We start from the raw sequence: 23201 nt of genomic DNA, 5'->3' as shown, positions 1-23201 counted from the left end.
CTTTTCCTAAGCTAACAACAGTTCTGAACCAACAACTTGCTCGCACTCAAAATCAAGTCACATCAAAGCTTGCGCCCAAACAATGAAACAACACCATAACGCTTCAAAGTCAACACATCGAAAGTCATGTGCGCCGATTATGTCTGAACACCACCGCCAGTTGGATCCTTATACTAACAAACCGCTTAACGCACAGAGAAACGCTCAGACCAAACAACAATGCAAGCACCTGAGCTGAAAAGCTGTAAGCAAGAAAAGCGTGCGCCTCAGTAGCTCTACAACACCGTTTTGTTGGCAATCTCTCACCACAGTTTGACACAGCCGCTGCTCACAGCTAGCAAGTGGACCGTTAAGGCCCATGCAAAAAGGGAAAGAGCGAGCACCACAGTTTGACAAAACGCTCTCAGCATGAGAAAAACTTCTTAAAACAAGCGCACTGTCTGACACTCAGCTACTCAGCCACACAGGTTCGTACCCTGCAACATGCAAAACTTGCTCTTTTCGCTAAAGGTCGTCTTGCAAAGCTCAAAGCTGAAAGACAAGCAAACGAACGAAACGAACCAGCAACAGCAGAAAAGCAAAACTAAAACGCAACTAAAAACGGCTTCTTACCATCTCTCAGGCTTCTCTCTGAAGCATTGGCGCACTGACGCTTGCCTTCCGGATAGTTTGCACAAACCGAAAACGTATATCTTGTACAAATGCTCAAACTTCCGACCGAATGGCAGCTTTCATTAAGGCCGACAGTCACATTCCAAGTGCTGTTGTAGACAACGGTGTAATCTTGAAGAAAAGATGCGTTTTCCGGACGGTTCCAACACACTTTAAGCTCTGTAGATGAAACCTCTGTGACTGTTAAGTTTAACGGACCGCCTCCAGGCTCGCCAAACGAAGTTTTGGCTGATACATTTGAACTACTACCATTGCCACAAGCAACAGTGAAGGGTTGAACGACAAACTCGTATTCAGTGTGCTCTCTGAGATTAACCACCGTAACGTTACCGTTACCGTCACCGTAACCGTCGGTCTGTAGATAAAAAATGAAGTCCGTCGCATTCCGCTCATGCTTTTCTTTGTAAAAGATCCTGTACGACACACTCCCGTCTCTTGCACCAGGTTGGCTCCATGCAATTGTAACACTCGCAACACTTTGACTTACAACTGAAAGGTTTGCCACAGCACCAGGAGCTGGAGTAAAAAAAAGAAAAAAAAAAAAAAAAAGGCTGTCACAAAACAAAACAAAACAAAAACCCTTTTCCTAAGCTAACAACAGTTCTGAACCAACAACTTGCTCGCACTCAAAATCAAGTCACATCAAAGCTTGCGCCCAAACAATGAAACAACACCATAACGCTTCAAAGTCAACACATCGAAAGTCATGTGCGCCGATTATGTCTGAACACCACCGCCAGTTGGATCCTTATACTAACAAACCGCTTAACGCACAGAGAAACGCTCAGACCAAACAACAATGCAAGCACCTGAGCTGAAAAGCTGTAAGCAAGAAAAGCGTGCGCCTCAGTAGCTCTACAACACCGTTTTGTTGGCAATCTCTCACCACAGTTTGACACAGCCGCTGCTCACAGCTAGCAAGTGGACCGTTAAGGCCCATGCAAAAAGGGAAAGAGCGAGCACCACAGTTTGACAAAACGCTCTCAGCATGAGAAAAACTTCTTAAAACAAGCGCACTGTCTGACACTCAGCTACTCAGCCACACAGGTTCGTACCCTGCAACATGCAAAACTTGCTCTTTTCGCTAAAGGTCGTCTTGCAAAGCTCAAAGCTGAAAGACAAGCAAACGAACGAAACGAACCAGCAACAGCAGAAAAGCAAAACTAAAACGCAACTAAAAACGGCTTCTTACCATCTCTCAGGCTTCTCTCTGAAGCATTGGCGCACTGACGCTTGCCTTCCGGATAGTTTGCACAAACCGAAAACGTATATCTTGTACAAATGCTCAAACTTCCGACCGAATGGCAGCTTTCATTAAGGCCGACAGTCACATTCCAAGTGCTGTTGTAGACAACGGTGTAATCTTGAAGAAAAGATGCGTTTTCCGGACGGTTCCAACACACTTTAAGCTCTGTAGATGAAACCTCTGTGACTGTTAAGTTTAACGGACCGCCTCCAGGCTCGCCAAACGAAGTTTTGGCTGATACATTTGAACTACTACCATTGCCACAAGCAACAGTGAAGGGTTGAACGACAAACTCGTATTCAGTGTGCTCTCTGAGATTAACCACCGTAACGTTACCGTTACCGTCACCGTAACCGTCGGTCTGTAGATAAAAAATGAAGTCCGTCGCATTCCGCTCATGCTTTTCTTTGTAAAAGATCCTGTACGACACACTCCCGTCTCTTGCACCAGGTTGGCTCCATGCAATTGTAACACTCGCAACACTTTGACTTACAACTGAAAGGTTTGCCACAGCACCAGGAGCTGGAGTAAAAAAAAGAAAAAAAAAAAAAAAAAGGCTGTCACAAAACAAAACAAAACAAAAACCCTTTTCCTAAGCTAACAACAGTTCTGAACCAACAACTTGCTCGCACTCAAAATCAAGTCACATCAAAGCTTGCGCCCAAACAATGAAACAACACCATAACGCTTCAAAGTCAACACATCGAAAGTCATGTGCGCCGATTATGTCTGAACACCACCGCCAGTTGGATCCTTATACTAACAAACCGCTTAACGCACAGAGAAACGCTCAGACCAAACAACAATGCAAGCACCTGAGCTGAAAAGCTGTAAGCAAGAAAAGCGTGCGCCTCAGTAGCTCTACAACACCGTTTTGTTGGCAATCTCTCACCACAGTTTGACACAGCCGCTGCTCACAGCTAGCAAGTGGACCGTTAAGGCCCATGCAAAAAGGGAAAGAGCGAGCACCACAGTTTGACAAAACGCTCTCAGCATGAGAAAAACTTCTTAAAACAAGCGCACTGTCTGACACTCAGCTACTCAGCCACACAGGTTCGTACCCTGCAACATGCAAAACTTGCTCTTTTCGCTAAAGGTCGTCTTGCAAAGCTCAAAGCTGAAAGACAAGCAAACGAACGAAACGAACCAGCAACAGCAGAAAAGCAAAACTAAAACGCAACTAAAAACGGCTTCTTACCATCTCTCAGGCTTCTCTCTGAAGCATTGGCGCACTGACGCTTGCCTTCCGGATAGTTTGCACAAACCGAAAACGTATATCTTGTACAAATGCTCAAACTTCCGACCGAATGGCAGCTTTCATTAAGGCCGACAGTCACATTCCAAGTGCTGTTGTAGACAACGGTGTAATCTTGAAGAAAAGATGCGTTTTCCGGACGGTTCCAACACACTTTAAGCTCTGTAGATGAAACCTCTGTGACTGTTAAGTTTAACGGACCGCCTCCAGGCTCGCCAAACGAAGTTTTGGCTGATACATTTGAACTACTACCATTGCCACAAGCAACAGTGAAGGGTTGAACGACAAACTCGTATTCAGTGTGCTCTCTGAGATTAACCACCGTAACGTTACCGTTACCGTCACCGTAACCGTCGGTCTGTAGATAAAAAATGAAGTCCGTCGCATTCCGCTCATGCTTTTCTTTGTAAAAGATCCTGTACGACACACTCCCGTCTCTTGCACCAGGTTGGCTCCATGCAATTGTAACACTCGCAACACTTTGACTTACAACTGAAAGGTTTGCCACAGCACCAGGAGCTGGAGTAAAAAAAAGAAAAAAAAAAAAAAAAAGGCTGTCACAAAACAAAACAAAACAAAAACCCTTTTCCTAAGCTAACAACAGTTCTGAACCAACAACTTGCTCGCACTCAAAATCAAGTCACATCAAAGCTTGCGCCCAAACAATGAAACAACACCATAACGCTTCAAAGTCAACACATCGAAAGTCATGTGCGCCGATTATGTCTGAACACCACCGCCAGTTGGATCCTTATACTAACAAACCGCTTAACGCACAGAGAAACGCTCAGACCAAACAACAATGCAAGCACCTGAGCTGAAAAGCTGTAAGCAAGAAAAGCGTGCGCCTCAGTAGCTCTACAACACCGTTTTGTTGGCAATCTCTCACCACAGTTTGACACAGCCGCTGCTCACAGCTAGCAAGTGGACCGTTAAGGCCCATGCAAAAAGGGAAAGAGCGAGCACCACAGTTTGACAAAACGCTCTCAGCATGAGAAAAACTTCTTAAAACAAGCGCACTGTCTGACACTCAGCTACTCAGCCACACAGGTTCGTACCCTGCAACATGCAAAACTTGCTCTTTTCGCTAAAGGTCGTCTTGCAAAGCTCAAAGCTGAAAGACAAGCAAACGAACGAAACGAACCAGCAACAGCAGAAAAGCAAAACTAAAACGCAACTAAAAACGGCTTCTTACCATCTCTCAGGCTTCTCTCTGAAGCATTGGCGCACTGACGCTTGCCTTCCGGATAGTTTGCACAAACCGAAAACGTATATCTTGTACAAATGCTCAAACTTCCGACCGAATGGCAGCTTTCATTAAGGCCGACAGTCACATTCCAAGTGCTGTTGTAGACAACGGTGTAATCTTGAAGAAAAGATGCGTTTTCCGGACGGTTCCAACACACTTTAAGCTCTGTAGATGAAACCTCTGTGACTGTTAAGTTTAACGGACCGCCTCCAGGCTCGCCAAACGAAGTTTTGGCTGATTCATTTGAACTGCTTCCAATTTCACAATCTAATTTGAATAATTCGGTTTCACCATTTTTTTGTGTTTATATTTGTAAGCATTTACTATAAATGTTTTGTTTAACTTTTTTTCTTATTATGTTTGTTCTGTTTCTTTATATATATATATATATATATATATATATATATATATATATATATATATATATATATATATATATATATTTATATATATATTGATATAAATATATTTATACCTATATATTTCTTTTCTTATTTATTTTAATTAATTTTTTTTTTTATGCTTTTCCTTTTTTGTTAGTTTTTCACTTTTCTGTGTATTAAATTTCTTACTATTCTAGGTCTATTTTCCCAATATCAATTAACATGTGCTTTTTGAATAATTGGGTATTTACGGAATCAGTTTGTAATTATTTTATACCTGTGTTATTATTGATACATTTATGAAATTGAAAATTTTTCATCATATATGTTTGTTGTTTTTTTTTTCTAATGATGAATCATAATGAACTGTAAAAGTCATTACTATGCCTTATTAATATTTAAGGACATATTTATATTTAAAGGGACTTTTTTATATTATTGAAAGGAATACTTTGATTAAATGGAACACTTATGGCTCTTCAATGTATATATGAAAATGGTAACATTTATTAACCCAGAGTTGTTTTAGAGTTTTAACTTAAACTACATAAAATGTTTTCTTGTACTTACACGTTGTCAGGAAGATCGAGAAGAGTATTTTGATGAGAGTTTGCATCATTAGTTTTTTTAAGGTTGTATTTGTTTGTATTAGTTTACCATCAAGTATGTTTTTCAATATACTACAGCACTGTGATTTTATTAAATAGATCTTTTGGTCGTAACAACTTCTGCAAAAGAAAAAGGTATATATAAATATATATAACTAAAAGAGATTTTAGCTTGTTTGATGAAGTAAGAAGCTGCTTAAAAAAGTGTATTAAATGGTAAAATATTAATTTACCGTGCGTTTTATAATGCACTTTCATAATTACTAAAAGATAGCCAATCCATGTTTAAATTTTTCTTTTTTTTTTTCAGACTTAACGCATATTAGCAATTTGCGTCCTTGAAACAATTTAAAACCTTTTTGTTGAAACTGGTTTCAAATTTCTGTTTACTTTGCTTGTTATCACATGCTCATAATCCTTTCAACAAATCTCTTCAGCATTTAAACGCTTTTTATTTCTGTTTATATCTTTTGAACTCAACTAATTTGTAATGTAAAGTCAACTTATTTGTAATGTACATTATGTATTGTAAGAAAATTTGTTCTTACATATGTCAAAAAAAATCAATTAAATGATGCATTTTGCTTTTGAAAACGGCAAAGGGCTAATATACCCTTAAATCAATTCTAGTCTTTTTATGTATGATGTGTATGAGTATACATTTCTAAAATGTTTTATGAAATTTATCAGTATGATTATTATACTAGCAAAGAAAGTTTTCTTTCAACATGAGACAAAAATTTGCTAGTTAACTTTAAAATGGTTAAGTCAAAAACCGATAGTTTTCATAGAATAACCATAAATGTAGTACCGTCAAGAGGTCAAGATCATGTTCAGCCCCTTCCCATTGCCTTTAGGCGCAAAATGAAGGTCAGTATCATTCAAGGCCAAGAGTTTTATAACAAAAAAAAAATTTTTTAATTGAAACATAAAACACTTTGATATTCTTCATGAACGGGAAATGAAAATGAGAAAATGAAAATACTTCACCAAAAATGAAAAAGAGAAAATTTGTGTAAAGAAAAAAAAAGAAAAAAGAAAAGCTGCATGAAGAAGAAGAAAGAGAAAAAGTTGCATGAAGAAGGGGAAGAATATTACATCAAAAAAATCTTACCTAATTGTCTCTCACAATAGTTTAGATAAAAATCCTTTTTTATCTGTCCTCCATTCCTTTTTTTTTTTAATACAATCGTAAAAAAAATGGATTTTATCAAGATTAAAAAATACGTAACGAAATTTCATTGAAAAAATAATCTTAAATTAAGTTAAATTAATTTGTTGCGCTAATGAAAAAAGGGTTTTCCCAGTATATTTACTTTACTTGCATAGGCAATTTACTGCGTTTAAAAACTTGTTTAACCTCAACCTGAAAAAACCGGAAGCACCATTTAAAAGAGAACATGTAAATTTGTCAAAAATTTTTTATTTTTCACACCACTTCATAGATTATTTGATGGATAAGTTAGCCCTTTATGGGCCAGTGATGCTATAAGTAGGGACAGGCGAAAAACGCGGAAAAAAACTGCGAAAAACACGGCGTACTTTAATAAAAATCGCAAAAAACACGGAAAAAACACGGCACCAAAATGCCACTTTTTTTTTTTCATAATGCAATAACTTCAATAAGCAAAAACTGTGTTTTAACTAAGATTTTGTTCAACTTTGTTGCTGAATCTCTAAATGGAAATTATTCACTTAGCTCTTAGGTTTCTGAATTAAAAAAAAGTTTTAGCTTGCTGAGGATCGAATATTCGAGCTGATTGGAGAAATCTTAGTCCAGGCTACGTGAAGCGTACTGCAGTAGCCGGGCAATAATACTGCATCAGTTTAGCTGTAGCATCGCTGCCATTCTGGTAGATCAGTGGATTCCGACTTGTCTGAATAATCTGTGAATCACAAAATCAAGTTAGGCTTACCATCAGTTATTAATTTTTTTTATTTTAATGTGCAATGTTGATTTGATACTGTAGCAGCGATTGCTATTATACTGTCAACATTTACATAAATGTCACAAGTTGCAATTTATACAACCAAATTAGAAAGATACTACGTAGGCCTAATTGAATGTAGTGTTTTATTTACCTCCCAGCAGATCAATTACCCGATTAATATGAACATGATATGAAAGCGACTTCCAGCTTAATAAGACCATCATCTTGAAGTAGCAGCTTGAGTTCAGACAACGCATTGGTTGATGCAGATATTTCCAACTCTGCATCAATGAATCCATGATAGTACTCAAAGTATATGTCATGATGGGACATAGTGTTGAACCAGCTATTCCACCTGGTTACAGCTGAAACTGTAGGAAGGGAAACCGTATCAATATCTACATGTGTCTGTTCAGCTATATACTCTTGGTACCGCTGCTTTCGTGAAGAACAGTGAACAAATATAGCTTTGAAGCACGCCACTAATCGGTCAACTTTTTTAAATCTTTGCCTCCAAGTTTCACCAACAAGACTAAGAATGTGAGCATTACACGACAAATGAACACAGTGGGGGAGTGTCCCTTGGAGATTTCTCATAGTCTTCGTCATGTAACTGGCATTGTCTGTAACAAATGCACTGACTTTAATAAAGTTAAAGTTGAACTTGTTTAGGGTCCTAATAATTGCCTGACTGACTGTCGTTGCATTAACGTTTTCTAAGCAGACCAGGTCAACTGTTACCGCCTTCATCTACGTTTCATCAGAACTTGCTACTGGTAGTATAAACAGTATATGTAAAACGAAACGATCTTGGGAATCGCTGGCCTCATCAGTGACTACAACAACTGAAAATGCTGCTTCAACACGGGCTTTCAATTCATCATGATTAACATCAAAAACTTTCGGTAGATCATAACGCCGTAGGTGACTTGAACATGGCAGTGCCCCAAGGTTCTTCACATTTTTCTGTAAATATTCCTTTAGCTTAGGATAATCAAGTTTGTTTAGCGGTATGTTAGCTGCAGTAAATGCCTCCACTAATTCAAACTGAGCAAGATTTGTCGGCGTGCAAAGTTCCCTTGCGAAACTGTTTTTGCGCGCTCGGCACAAAAAACATTCTCGGCGTTCTTCAACACAATTAAATGTAAGATGTTTATTGATTGACACCCAACTGGTTTACCAAAAAATGGTAACTACTAACCGGAAATGACAGATGAGTCACATGAGATGACGTCAAGCATTTACCACTAACAACAAGTAAGAGAATAGAGCAAATTAATTTTAAAAAAAAACAACAGAAAATCACGGTAAATCTGATAAAATCACGGATTTCTCAGAAAACACGGAAAACACGGCAAATGACAAAAAACATGGCTTCCGTGTTTTTGTGTTTTTCGCCTGTCCCTAGCTATAAGGCGTCATTAACTGTAAGAGTTCCTTTATAGCTTACAAAAGCCTGTAAGAAGGAGAATGCTTTTGTTTGTTATTCAACACCGAGGTGAACACACGCTAAAACTATCCATAATAGTAGAATGTACTTTGTTAAAAGTAAACACGGGGTTTAATATAGTAGTAGAGGAAAGATTTTGTCATAATTTGGCCAGTAAAGGGTTAAGACATCCTACATATGGTTTATCACAAATCCCGCCATCGGAAATTGCGTAAATGCGTAAATCCCGATGTGAGAAATAGTTTACAAAGGTGACTCCGATGTGATACGATGGTGAGAAACGGTATCACATCGGAGGTGCGATGTAGTCCGAGGCCGATGCGGAGAATTTCACGCACTCTCCGATATATTTCGAGATTTACGCATCATCATCGTACGATATTTTCGCGTAATTTCACAATAAATCGTATTTACAGTGTAAACTAGTAATATAGTGATATTTCCGATGTATTTATCTATAATTACGAGGTTTTCGCAAAATTACAGCAAAATTTTGCAAACCACCACAAATCATCGTAAAATATCAGAAAATAAAAAGATGAAATCTTACATTTTATTTACATTTCGCAAACCATCACAAACCATTAGGCCGGTGTTGCGTTAAAAAAGTTAATCGTTAAAAAAGTTTATTAAATGTGAAATCTGCGCATGCGCAAAATAATGAAAACTTTTTTAACGCCTTACGGCGTTAAAAAAGTTTGCCCGTTAAAAAAGTATTCAAAATGGTACCGTCAACCGGGGTAACTTTGGTCGCCGCACAGTGGAAAATTGTAGAGCAACAGCATATCATAAATGTTTTTTACTAATGTCGCTACTGTCATTATATTTCAATTTTATTTAATAGTTTAATAGTCAATCATTACTATAATGCAGGAATTTCACATAATTTTATGTAAAAATAAAAGATTTGAAGCCCTATTGTTTATTACTTTTGCGGATGTTCATTTCAAACCTGTTCGCTTCATCACTTTAAAAGTGAATTTTCTATAAAACTTTCTAGGAATAAGTATAAAGTATTATACATTTTTGAAAAGCTCATGTTATGGAGATTTTAAGAAAGTTATACATTTTTACTTATATGGTTCAGTTTAGGAGTAATTATTTGAACAATAAAATAAATGAAAAAAAATAATATTCTTCAAGTTCACTGAGACTTTTGGTAGTTACCCACGCTTCCCCACGCTTTACATTTAATGTAGTATTGTAGCCTAGGTGTTTATTAAAAACATGTATAAGAATGAGTTGCAGAAACGTGCGGTTTCCGAAATTATCGAGAAAAGAGTGATAAAAGTAAAAAAACAGAAAACCGCTTTTTACCGTGGTTTTAAATTTTGTTCATTTATAACAATAGCTTGGTATATGTTTTTTAATTTATTATCAATTTTTTATTGATACCATGGCATTCTTTTATTTTTGCACTCCTTTTGTGGTGAATGTACACTGCCAATATATAAAGAGTTGAAACATTTATATCAGTATAAGAAACTCACAGTGGAAATTAAACCGACTCGTTTGACTATTGAATATTACTTAAGTTACTTTTGTGACTTGTTAAAATGGCAACTTTTAAGTGTTTGAAATGTAAATTATTGCTTTCCTATATTGATGGAGGAATGACAGTTGAGGCACTGTCAACAATTTTAAAAGAAAATTATCAACTTTCTGAGGACAACTTGTGTTTCATCATTAGTGGTATTTAAAGGCACATTATTCCGTCTTTTAATAAACGATGGATACTGGCGTCACGGAAAAAGGAAGCTTTTTTATCTAAGAACAGTGATTGGTTGGATATTGTGTATCTTTACCTAACTCAGAAGAGGCAATTACCGACTCCACGCCATCTACTTCTTTTGAAAAACGCGGAAGGCCGTGCGTGTCTTATGGAGATTCGTCAGAATCCAGCAAAAAAAGAAAAAATTCCATGTTACTTAAGGAATATGGATTCGAGCATATCTTTAATACATATCTTCAGGCGTTGCATTCAATAGGAGAAGAAGCAGAAGCAAAACTTGTGGAATCATTAAGGATTGCTGATAAAGACAAAAAAAAATTAACATCGAGTTTTATGGAAAACGCAAGCCAGAAAAATATGCTAACTGATGAAGAAACACTCAGCGTGTTTATTGATTTAGATTTAACAAAAGCACAATATTTGTACATGAGGAAGGTGACAAATGAACGAAACTGTTCCATATTCCCACCATATTGTAAAATTCAAGAAATTAAACAGACCTGCTATCCACCATCTTCTGCAATAGAAATTACGAACACACATGCGAAAATTCTGGAACTGCAAGATTTATTGGATCACACTGTAGCTAGAATTTTGACCATAGATTCTCTGTACAGTATTGAATTCAAGCATTTACTTTCATATAGTAAATGGGGCTGTGATGGTTCCTCTGGCCAAAGCCAATACAAGCAGAAACTTCCAGAGGAATCTGAACTTATTTCTTATGCAAATTTGTTTACTAGTTCTTTGGTGCCTATCAAACTAATTGATAAAGTAACTGGCGCAGTTGTTTGGCAAAATCCGGCACCTTCATATGTTCGTTTTTGTCGACCTATATGCATTGAATTTTGCAAAGAGACTTCCAAGAAAACTAAAGCCATTGTAGATGAAGTAAAGAGCCAAATAAACTCTTTGCGTGAAATGTGCAAGAACTTGATGAAGATACTCTGCAGCTTTTGAAAGTCAACAAACTGATTTCAGGAACTGAAAGTCCCTATGTAGTTATGATATAGTACCTTTAAGGTGGTACCAGGGGAAAAAACGGCTATTTTTGATAAAATTTTGAAAAATACCAAAATAATGTTTTGAATTCTTAAATCTACCTATTTCAATATGCGTTTTGCAAAAAGTCAAAAATCTTCTTAATTTTAATCAAATTTGGCCTTTTTTTAAAGAGCAGTTTGGTTCTTGCTTCATAACAACGACCTTAGAAACGCTTTTTATCTCGCTAAATCTCAATTTTTCAGAAAAAATAACTTTTGATAGAAAATAGATAATGGGCTGAAATTTTGCAGATTTAAAGATGAACATATTACGAATGTTGTCTATGAAGCAAATTTTTGTTATTTTTTATTTAAAACTCATTTTTATCATGCTTTTGTCCCAAACTTCCCTTAATTTTATATCTTAAAGTTCGAATGTCAACCTGGTAAAATTAAAAATGTTTTAAAAAATTCTGTTTCATAGACAACATTCTAAATACATTAATGAATTCATGTTCAAATTTTCAAGCAGTTTTGACTCTTTTTGAGTTTGTTATATTAGATGAAAGAATAAGCAGGTTTGGGGGTAAAATAACACTAATTATGCGCATAATTAATGACGTTATCACTAAAATTTTTTTATTTGGCTACTGTTTTATATATTTTTTTTGTTCATTAATAGAAAAGAGCTAAAGTCTATTAATAGTTTTCAATTTCTTGTTAAAAAATTACCTTTACCCTGGTACTACCTTAATATACCTATACATTATTTCATAAAAACAACTATTTAAAAATTGTTATTAAGAAACTGTCTTAAATATTTCTATAATTAGTAGGTAAGCACTTTATGTATTTTTCGTAGTTTTTAATAATTTTAAGGTATTTTCATATATTTGTAAAGCATTGTGTTAAAGTGTAAATTAACTAACTGCCAATTTTGAAGTTTTTGATTTTTATTTATTTATTTTTAATATTGTATTACAAAAAATTCTTATAAAGAGTATTTCACAAGAAGCGTCATATACTACTTTACATTTGTGCAAAATTTCAAATCTCTATTTTTAGTAACAAAAAAGTTATCGATTTTTGGTCCGAAACACACCTTTATTTTCCACTGTGCGCCGGGGTGACTTTGTTGACCGGGGTCAATTGTTGATTTTTTTTTTAATTCCTAAAATTTAACAAAGATAACATGTTTTAATTTTGTTAGAGATATCAACAATATATATCGACTATTATATCAACAAATTTGGTATATCAACAGTTTTTGTGAATATCGCACAGTTATTTCGTAGACTACATTGAGTTTATTTTGGCATGTTTTGACACTTCTGATACATTTATTGAACCATTTGAATTCTTAGCCGGTGAAAATGCCGAGGAAATATAAGCAAAAGCGTGGTTCAAGAGCATATGCAACTTCATACAGTCAAGAAACGTCCAATGCTATAAAAGAATGTTTAACTGGAAGAGTAAGCGTGAGAAAGGCTAGTCGAAAGTTCGGAATATACGCTTCCCATTTGCTTTAACCGCTGGACGTTGCTGTTTTCCGTCCGCTAAAAATAGAAACGCGCATCAAAGAATCAATACCAAAAAATCAGTTCCTCGGTCTTCTTGCTCTACTGCAACGTCAATTGAAAAGCGATAATTTGAGATCTGACTTCAAGGCTAGTGGAATATTTCCCTTCGATAAAGAAATGGTCATGAAGCGTTTGCCACAGGTTAACAAAGACATTGGAGGAGGTACCGGTAGTACTGTTAAGGAAGTATTCAATGAAGATATAGAAGGTCTATTAGTGAAACATTGTGGACAGGATGGGAAAACAAATCGCACCAGAGGGAAAAAGATCACACCTGGAAAAAGCGATAACACCGCAAGATCTGGTGAATAACACAACTCCTACCACATCAAACAATAACAATAACACTAAGAATAACAGTAACACCAAGAATAACAAGAAAAGGGCAAGAGTTGAACAAGTGTCATCATTCTCAGATGACGATAATGACCTACTAGAAAATGACTGTTAATGACTTTTGCACAATAACAGGGAGCTAGTTGCAAAATTTTTTGTCCATTTAAATGTTCTTTTCATGTTTCTCTAAGTGTTTAAGGGCTGATGATTTTTTAAAACTCCAAAAAGTGACCAATGTTACCCCATAGCAGGGGTATTATTGATCAAACATGATAAAAACCTGGGGTAACATTGGTCACTTTTCGGCGTTTAAAAATAAATATTTGTAATAAAAAAATATAAAAAATAAATATAGAGGCCTATAGCCAAGACCTATAATGTTATTACCACAAGAGAAAACTGTAAAAAGTTAATAAGATTAAGAGATGTTTAAGAAAAACTGCCAAAACTGACCAAAGTTACCCTGGCTACAATACTCTTTAATTTGCGCAACCCTCAAATCCACAACAGAATATGCTTTGATATTTTGATTAAGGCATTGGGAAGCATTCTTTTTTTATTTTTGAGCAAAAGCTCTCAAAGAGAGTTTCAATTATTTTTTCCAAATTTTTTTTCCCTGTAATTTTCTAATTCTACAAAGTTATACAATTCTCATGACATTTTCTTTTTCATTTGACCTCCTCATAGTATCAAAGCTTTTAAACTCCTAAATAAATTATATTTCATGAAAAAATAGAACATAGATACTCACTTCTAAAAGAATTATACTATACTAATTATAGTAATATATACAAAATCAAATATTTTTAAATTCTCATATTATAGTTCAAAAATATTCACATTTCACCATGAGCTCCTGTTAAGCTATATCTCTTTGCAGTATATACATTTCCACCTATACTAAAAAGTCTTTCACTCTCCACAGAAGACAGTGGGCAGCTTAAATACTTTAAAGCAAGCTTTGCTAATAGTCGCATTTTGGTTTTCTGTGATTTCCACCACAACAAAAGATTGCTTTCTTTGTCAATAAGGTCTTCATTTGAGTTGTGTTGAATTTTGTTTAATAAAGTTTCATTTGAAATTAAAGTTTGTGGTTGACCGATTTATTTAGAATTAAATCCTACAAGTTCTTCAAAGCAATTATCAAAACCCATTTGTACTATATCTTTCTATTCATTTAGTAATGTACCATTATTTTCTAATTCTGAGTCAATATTTTCAATGTCACAAGCTGCAGACCGATCATTTTCAGTAACTTTGATGTTTTTTATATTTTCATGGGTTTTAATAAGTTGAATGGTTATGTTCTCAGTACTTGTTTTAGCAGCTGAAAAGGTGTTTTCATTTTTGAACATTTTTAATTTGAATCTGGGATCAAGAAATATTGACAAGATGATGTTATAGTTATCAGTATATTGTTTGAAACTATTCTCCATTGAATTAGCTGTCATCAATTAAAAGTTTATTAATGAAATGTTTCAAAAACTGTATCTGTGGTATAATATCTGAGACAATAGAATTTCTTTCACTCAAGCGCACTCTTGTTTTGTGGAAATCTTTTCGCAAAACACAAAACTGTCCAATAATCATCCATTTGTTTGCATTTAATAAAGGAAGCTTACCATTTTCAAGTGCATATATGGTTAGAGGTTTCCTTTGATCATAAATTAGTTCTAACATATGACGGGTACTATTCCACCTTTTTGGAACATTTTGAATAAGTTTGTGGTTAGGAACATTGTTTGCTTCTTGAAGAGCTTTAAGTTTAGGGCAGACTTGGGGAGAATGGCTGAAATGCCCAACAATTGAATGCCAGTTTGCAATGACATTCTTGACAACTGTTTGTTCAAAAATACACTCATTAATTACTAGTTGCAGTGTGTGTAAAAACAAGCCATACTATCATATGGGCTATCTTTAATAGCCTTGACAATATTTCTACCATTATCTCTAGCTATTAAATGAATTTTTGAAGGTGATATTTTAAATTCAGCCATATCTTCAATCAATTCAGCAATATTTGCTGCTGTATGCCGCTCAGGAAATGGAGCTACTCTAAGTACAACAGTTTTCTGATTAAATGTATTGTCTAAACAGTGACCTGTCAGGCTCATGAAGCTTTCATTTGAACTACTGGTCCATATATCAGTAGTAAAGCTTATAAATTCAGCAACTGAGTAAACATGGACAGCCATTTTTAACATAAAGTATAAAATAATTTCATCAACTGAGTAAACATGGACAGCCATTTTTAATATAAAGTATACACTAATTTTTATTATTTTACCATAGTCATAAGAAATAGATAGTCTGGCCACTTGCGGTATTCCTTTGATCAACTCTTTGTTCGCATTTTTTTCGTGTCCAGTCCGCTTCAGAATGCACAAAATTTGTTTTCATCGATTGTTTATCTACGAACTGCTTGTTTAAATTACATCTTTTTCATCCAATATTTTGAATGCCTGGTGCTAATTGTTCTATTTATGGATGCAGTACTTCTAGGAGGCATAAGGGAGTCTCAATATTTAAAGTTCCTGCTTCTAACGACAGTTTTAATACGTCTTGGAGGGAAAGTCTGATTGCCATTATTCTCAAAGATCGTTATGAAGATTTAAGTTTGAAGACTCAAATAGAAAATAAGCGTCTGTTTATTTGTGAAAAGCATTATCTTCCAGAAATGATACTTTATAATGATAAAAAAAAGACATTAAAACCTGGATCATTGCCGACTCTGTGCTTACCAAAAAAATCTTTCACACCATCAATTCCTATACAAAGAAAATCTGCCTCTGCCATCATTGCTAAAAAAGATGCTTTAACGACTTCAAATAATATTACTGCCTTTAAGCCTATATATAAATCATTTGAAGAGTTCTTAAATCGTATTAGCAAGTTAAAAATTAGTGACTGGACCATGAGTGTGAGTCCTGTTGTGGCAGAGTTTAAACTTTATGATACAATCCACACATGTCCTCGATATGAAATATATGTTGATGATAGTCTTGCTTTCACCATTCGTGTATATTCTTGGCTCATTCCAGATGATCATTTAATATATACAAAATACAGAAGATCTATGCGACATATTTCAGCATCTAATCTTTTATCTATTGTTACTTCTTTTAACCTTTGTTCTGGAATAACTGATGTCTTTGCATTAAAATCAAATCTTTATATTAAACATTGTATTTCAAAAAAATTTGATTTATTTTCATCTAGGAGTGAGTTTCCCTTAAACCAGACAGAGTATTTTCGATCTCAGTCATGTATTATGCTGATTGAGTGGATGTTATGCTGTTCACAATGTAAAAGTATTGAAAAAAGTGAAATTAAATGTTTGAAAAAAAGATTAGCTACTTCTAGTATCCCTGCTAAATTAAATGCACCAATTACATTTACATCTCCAGATCGTCTGAAGCTTACATTACAGAGTGTTCGTCTAGAAAATAAAGAATTAAAAAAAGAATTAGCTTTGATGAAGCAAGAGATTGAAAATTCATCACTAGCTATTAGTAAAAATATTGAAAGTGATTTAGTTCAAATAATGGCAGAAGCTGATAAAAGTCAGATTTCTCCATTTATGAACCTGTTTTGGGAGGAGCAGCAAAAATATTTAAAATGCTCAAAGCAAGGGATTCGTTATCATCCAGCAATAATACGTTACTGTTTGGGATTAGCTGCAAAATCACCAGCTGCTTATGAAGCAATAAGGTTAAATGAGAAAACTCATTCTGGTTTTTTAATTTTACCAAGTCGTAGGCGATTGCGTGACTATAAAAACTATGTAAAGCCCAAGTTGGGATTCAATAAAAACATAATAGAAGAATTAAAAGATAAAGTCATTAATTTTTCAGTTCAAGAGAAATTTATAGTCCTAGTTCTTGATGAAATGAAAATTCAAGAAAATCTTGTTTGGGACAAACATTCTGGAGAATTAATTGGTTATGTTGATTTGGGTGATCCTAGTGTTAATTTTGCAACGTTACAACAAGCTGATAAGCTTGCTTCTCATGTTTTAGTTTTTTTAATTAGAAGTATTGTAAATCCTTTTAAATACAGTTTTGCAAATTTTGCTACTACAAATATTACATCAGTGCAATTATTTTCTCTATTTTGGAAAGCTGTAGGAATTTTAGAAATCTCTGTTGGTTTAAAAGTAGTTGCTGTTACTTGTGATGGAGCATCATCGAATAGAAAATTTTTTAAAATGCATTTTAATCTGACTGAAGAAGAAGATATTAATGGTAATGTTGATGTGACTTACCGCACTGATAATCTATTTGCTGATGATGATGATAAAAGATTTATATATTTTTTTTCTGATGTTCCTCATTTAATTAAAACAGCAAGGAACAACCTTTACCATTCTGGAGCTGGTAAAAGCAATCGTTATATGTGGAATCAGGGTCAACATATTTTATGGTCCCATATTTCTGATTTATTTTATGAAGATTTAAAATGTCAACTACATGCATGTCCAAAGCTAACTGTTGAGCACATTAAAATAACTCCATTTTCAGCTATGAATGTTCGTTTAGCTGCACAAGTTTTAAGTGATTCATGTAGTACTGCATTAAAAATCTATGCACCATCAGATACAGCTGGGACAGCACAATTTTGCAAATATTTTAATGATTTTTTTGATTGCTTAAATGTTCGGAATACAAATGATTGTATATTAAAATGCAACTCTTTTTTGAAACCATTTTCTGACACAAATGATGTTCGATTTACATGGCTTAGAGAAACATTTTTAAAGTATCTTTCTGATTGGCTTTTTTCTATTGAATCAAGATCTGGAAATTTTTCAAAAAGTGAGAGAAGTAATATGTTTATTACTTGGCAAACTCATGAAGGTTTAAAAATCACAGTTAATTCTGTTATTGAACTTGTCAAATTTTTAATTAACAACAATGTAAGTTATGTATTAACTGAAAGGTTTTGTCAGGATCCTTTAGAAAATTACTTTGGACAACAACGGTCAATTGGTAGAAGAAAAGATAATCCTTCCTTGTTTGATTTTGGTTTCAATGATAATACCATTCGAAATCAACTTATATTTCACCCAATTGCAGGTAACTGTCAAAATGTCAATGAATCAAACAAAATATCAAGGGAGAGTACAACACGTATACCACGCAGAAAATGGACCAACTCTGAAAAATGTATTAATATGAAAAGTTGACTTTTCAAGTGATTCAATAAAAATTTCCCTTATGTCTCCTTGTACTGCTGAAAACAAAGAAAAAGAACATACATAAAAACGGCTATTTTCATAGCCACAAATCTTATTAAAAATGTTAAATGGCATAAAATATTGATTAGTTACATTAGAATTTTTTTTATATTTGTAATAAACTAAATTTCAGTTAATTTTGTAGACATTTCCTTACATTTACTTTTGTTACAATATAAACAGGCACCTATTATTCTTTTTATAAAACCTCCACAGGTATCCACTTCCCCCAAAAAAACTAGTGATTTCACAGGCAGATCTAAGTTAAGATTAGTTGATGTATGCATATATATATATATATATATATATATATATATATATATATATATATATATATATATATATATTAGGGGTAGAATTGATCTTTGAGTTGTTTTTGATCTATGAGTTATTAGTTGTTTATTATAAATATAAAACTAGTGTGCATAGTTAATTTTGGACTTCATTTTTAACTATTCTTTGTTTTCTTTTAGATAAGGGAGGGTCTCTTACCTAGCTTTTATTTCTATAAACAAATAACAAAAATTTTAAAAACTAATCTTTTTAATGACAAATAGTTGCTAAAGTTACTATGCCAAGCATGCTTTCATGAGATTTGTGGCTATGAAAATAACCGTTTTTAAGTGTAATATTCTACTAAACTTCTATAATCCAATTGATGTTTTTTTCATTTTTGAGCGGAGGGATTTTGACTTTGTTTGATTCTCTTTGATTTTGTGGATACTTAGTTTTTCTTTTGCATACGAAAAAGATCTTACTCTGACATAAAGTGTAATCAGATGATAAAATAAGTTTAAAGACAGTTCTTTGGAAACTCGATTTGTGCAAAGACTACGAAGTTCAGATATGTTAGCCAAAACTCCACTGTTTTTTAAGGTTTCAGCTACAATTAACTCTGAATCAATTTTTTTTACAAAACTTTTACTTTGATGGCGAAAGAGAAACTCAACTTTTGTAAAAATTTCTAAAACTGGAGGAGACACTTTCCACAAACCACCACGATTTTTAGCATTCACAAATTTATCATAAGCTTCAGTGCATGTTTCTGGACTCTCAAATAATTGTTCTGTTTTACCAGCATTAAGAAGTGAAAGGCAGTCTGTGCTTAACTTTTGCTGCCATAATCGAGAACTGCGAATTCTGCAATAAAATGTGCTAAATACATAACCACTTAGATAAAAGATAATTTCTTTGTCTCTATCAGAAAATTCAACAGGTGATAAACCATTTAAATTTAAAAAAGAAGTATTGTAAAGTGAGTTTGTAAGAAATGCTAAAACATGATTGCATAGTTCATAGCCAAGAAGTCTAGTCGATTTTTTAGTCAGATTGCTAAATAAAATTCCTTGATTAACAGTTTTGTAAAATTTAGGATAAAATCTTTCAGCATCACCATCAGCTTTAAAACCAGCTATTACTGTCTCTAATAGAGATAGAGTTTGTTGTGAAGTATCTAAAATTATTGCATGATTAATCCTTAACTCATCTCTATACAAATCAGGATAGCATTCATCGTTGATTAAGGTAGTAATACTTTTATCAAGCAGATTTTTAAATTCATCAAGAAGAATAGGTGGTTTAGGACTTTGTATCGTTAAATCTAAAGGAATACTTTGATGCTTTGAATTTGTATGCCTTGTAAGTCCTCTTTGAGATATGCACTTCTTAGAACAAATTGTGCAAGAAAATGTGCAATCAACTTGTTCACTAGATAACTCCAACACCAAAGCATCTAAATCTTTAACAAAATTTTCGTCTTCAAAAAGAATATCATTCTCCAAAGAAAAAAATAATGCTTCTTTATCAAATTCACCATAGAGTTCTTTCTGCGTTTCCATTTTTTGTGCACTCAGTTCCTGGCCGCCCGACAAATTTCAAGTGTTTCGTATGATTATAAGAAAAATCCAGATATTACGGCCCAAGTGACCAGACTATCTATTTCTTATGACTATGATTTTACATACCCTAATGAAACAATGCAACTTTTTTAACGTCTAATTTCATTCCCTAACGAACACTCCTTTGACCCTACTGCGCATGCGAAACGCATGCGCAGAACTATTTGTTAACTTTTTTAACGACTAACTTTTTTAACGCAACACCGGTGTCACGTTAAATAAGTAGCCCGTTAAAAAAGTAGACAGATAGCTCTGCGCATGCGATAAGCATGCGCAGATATGATGTTAAGTTTCCATTAGGTAGGTGAAATCTATCGTTAAATAAGTAGCCTTGTTCCGTTAGGTAAATCTTCAAAGTTACTTAAATTTCTAATTTACAAGTCAAGAATTTAATTTGAAAAATGCCTGTTCATAACTATTCTGTTGAAGATGTTAAACAAAATCTCTCTGATGTAAGAATGAAATATTACAAATCAGAGCTTAAATTTTTTTTAAGGTATGCAAAAAATTCAAACTATGTGGTATGTAAACATTACATTATACTTTGTTGAATAAATAATTATTATCATTGAATTAAATCTAAATTTTTACATACTTTAGATGGTAAATTGTATTATGTATAAAGCCTTATTTATCAGAAAATCAAGCATTGTCCACCCAATTGATTTTAAAAGAGCATGATTAAAATGACTAAACAATTAATTGAAAAAGATGATTTAAAAATAATTTTATAAAAAATCCAGCAAGAGAAAGCATCCAACTTCTCTAACTGACGCAAGTGTATCTAAATCCAAAAGATTAGTTTGTCCTGCAATTTCTGTAGATAATAATTTTTATTCAACACTATCAGTGCGGTCAGTCATGCTGTGCATAGATGTTTTAAAACATCTATCTTGTTGGCTTGATGATACTTTATTTGATATTGCACAAAGCTTTCTTTCACACCAGTTTCCTGAAGTAGGTGGATTTCAAAGTACTTGGATTTTTAATTCAAAAAACTTTGGTGGTTATACTATTTCTGGAAAGTTTGTTCAGATACTTAATGTTATTAATAAGCATTGGGTTCTAATAAGTAATTTAACATCTGAAAATGGTTCTAATTCTGTTCAGTATTATGATTCACTGTTTACTAAATTTAATAAAGGCACTGTTCCATTACTGGTACACAGAGTTGCACGATTGTTGTTAATAAATGAATGTATTTCTTCTTTGAATGTGGAGGTCACAAGATGTTAAAAGCAAGACAATGGAAATGATTGTGGGCTTTATGCTATTGCAAATGCTACTGCTTTATGCAATGGTTTTGATTCAAGTTTAATTATCTGGGATAAAATTTGTATGAGGTCTCATTTCCTGCAGTGTATTGAGAGAAAAAAAACGGAGATATTTCCTTACATTTCTTTATCACATGGTAAAAAAGTATGCTCATTATCATTTCAATGTGACAATTTTTGTCACTGCAATAATAATTTTTTTAAAAATCTTAATAAAAGTTAGATATTTGATTTATTAATTTTTGTTTTGTGAGCATAATGACTTGAAATCTTTTTGTTAAATACATAAAAATATTTTCTTAACAAAAACTTATTTTAAACAAAAACTAATTTTAAGTGTCTTTGATTGATTCGGTTTTAGATTAGAGTTATTAGTAGAAATACAACAAGTAGAGTTACAAGTAGTAGTTATAAGTTAGAGTTAGAACTAGAGTTATAGTAGTAAAGATGGAACTAGACTAGAGTTTACACAATTTTATATTAGAGTTTATTGTCACTTTAGATTGCCTGATTACATTTCAGGTTACAAGTACTTTTTTAAATTTAAACATAATTGTCTTTTTTGTTTGTTTCATCTGTCAATTTATTATAATTATCTGGTAAATAATTCTGATTATAATTATAATGAAAACTTTCTTCTTTTTTTTTTTTTTTTTTTTTTTTTTTTTTTTGAGTTTTAGGTACGACAACTTAAGCTCTTATGGCTAGGAGTAATTAAAGAAAAAGATTCCAAGTATATTTGATAGGTAAACCTCAATCCCTGTTGTTTATTTGAGAAGGCAAACAACCGACAATCTAGGAGAGGTATATTTAAATGGACACAAGTTTAATAACAATACAAAGTTGAATGTAAATTTATTTTGGAAAATAAATTTTTAACAATTTAATTTTATCATGTCTTTTTTTTTACATTTCTCATTTTGTTTCCTCGTAATTGTAATCTTCTACATGTTTTAATCGCTTACACATTATCCCATGTAAGTGTGTTTGGATGGTTTAATTTGGATAATGCTGGTTTTTAATTGTAACGTTATGGAAGGTTTGAGATCATATTTAGATCAAAACCTAGAACTCGTTAAATTTCAAACTTTAACTCGTTTTTCAGATCAGAAATAGCTTCCTAGGTTTATTCAGTGTTTATTAATAGACTTTAAACTTTTTACACTTATACGAAAATTTTCATCAGCAGAAAATTTATAGATTAAGCTGCTTTTTTTAAAATTTTTTTTAATTAAAATAACTCTTAGAAATACTATTACATTAACAGATAACATTACTTATCCAGGAGGCACCGTGTGGGGTGCGCGCCAGATAACAAAATACAAACTTATTGTAACATTTATATCACAATCTATAAACATAAGACAC

At 33.5% G+C, this 23201-nt stretch overlaps 3 protein-coding genes, 1 long non-coding RNA gene and 1 pseudogene across 4 annotated transcripts in view; 2 read left to right on the top strand and 3 right to left on the bottom strand.

Moving 5' to 3' along the window:
- The window catches only part of LOC145190279 (uncharacterized), a 45904-nt gene extending 40135 nt beyond the window's left edge, over positions 1-5769 (bottom strand). Inside the window, exons 1-6 of the mRNA XM_090089539.1 lie at positions 5647-5769; positions 5376-5533; positions 4369-4689; positions 3117-3692; positions 1865-2440; positions 613-1188 (exon numbers count right to left, since the gene is read on the bottom strand). Of these exons, the coding sequence (XP_089945665.1) occupies positions 613-1188; positions 1865-2440; positions 3117-3692; positions 4369-4689; positions 5376-5424 (2098 nt within the window). The 5' untranslated portion in view covers positions 5425-5533; positions 5647-5769. The remainder of the gene's footprint in view (positions 1-612; positions 1189-1864; positions 2441-3116; positions 3693-4368; positions 4690-5375; positions 5534-5646) is intronic.
- A 9096-nt stretch (positions 5770-14865) lies between these two features.
- LOC149887090 (zinc finger BED domain-containing protein 4-like) lies at positions 14866-15620 on the bottom strand. The gene is made up of 2 exons (XM_090091472.1): positions 15326-15620; positions 14866-15263 (listed from the first exon to the last, which is right to left on the bottom strand). The coding sequence occupies exons 1-2, from the start codon at positions 15618-15620 to the stop codon at positions 14866-14868; spliced, it is 693 nt and encodes a 230-aa protein (XP_089947598.1).
- Positions 15621-19186: 3566 nt separating this feature from the next.
- LOC149887089 (uncharacterized) lies at positions 19187-20598 on the bottom strand. The gene has a single exon (XM_090091278.1). It carries the CDS (start codon positions 20497-20499, stop codon positions 19306-19308), a length of 1194 nt encoding a protein of 397 aa, XP_089947404.1. The 5' UTR covers positions 20500-20598; the 3' UTR covers positions 19187-19305.
- Positions 20599-20790: 192 nt separating this feature from the next.
- LOC149887087 (uncharacterized) lies at positions 20791-22725 on the top strand. Its single transcript, XR_016453581.1, has 2 exons — positions 20791-21055; positions 22514-22725. It is a non-coding gene; the product is annotated as an uncharacterized LOC149887087 (long non-coding RNA).
- Positions 21286-22507, top strand: LOC149887088 (uncharacterized; annotated as a pseudogene).
- Positions 22726-23201: the final 476 nt, after the last annotated feature.

This window comes from Hydra viridissima, unplaced genomic scaffold (genome assembly GCF_058129835.1).
Source record: "Hydra viridissima isolate aposymbiotic clone 2 unplaced genomic scaffold, HvirCarnegie_v1 scaffold_6, whole genome shotgun sequence".
Lineage (NCBI taxonomy): Eukaryota > Metazoa > Cnidaria > Hydrozoa > Anthoathecata > Hydridae > Hydra > Hydra viridissima.
This window is presented reverse-complemented; position numbering and strand designations above follow the sequence as displayed.

Bases quoted from the DNA above. Each gene is read 5' to 3' on its own strand.
- LOC149887090 (XM_090091472.1), bottom strand. From the start codon at position 15,620: ATGGCTGTCCATGTTTACTCAGTTGCTGAATTTATAAGCTTTACTACT. The intron at 15,264-15,325 runs GTATGGCTTGTT...TTGAACAAACAG, and splicing joins TAAAGATAGCCCATATGATA to TTGTCAAGAATGTCATTGCA.
- LOC149887089 (XM_090091278.1), bottom strand. From the start codon at position 20,499: ATGGAAACGCAGAAAGAACTCTATGGTGAATTTGATAAAGAAGCATTA.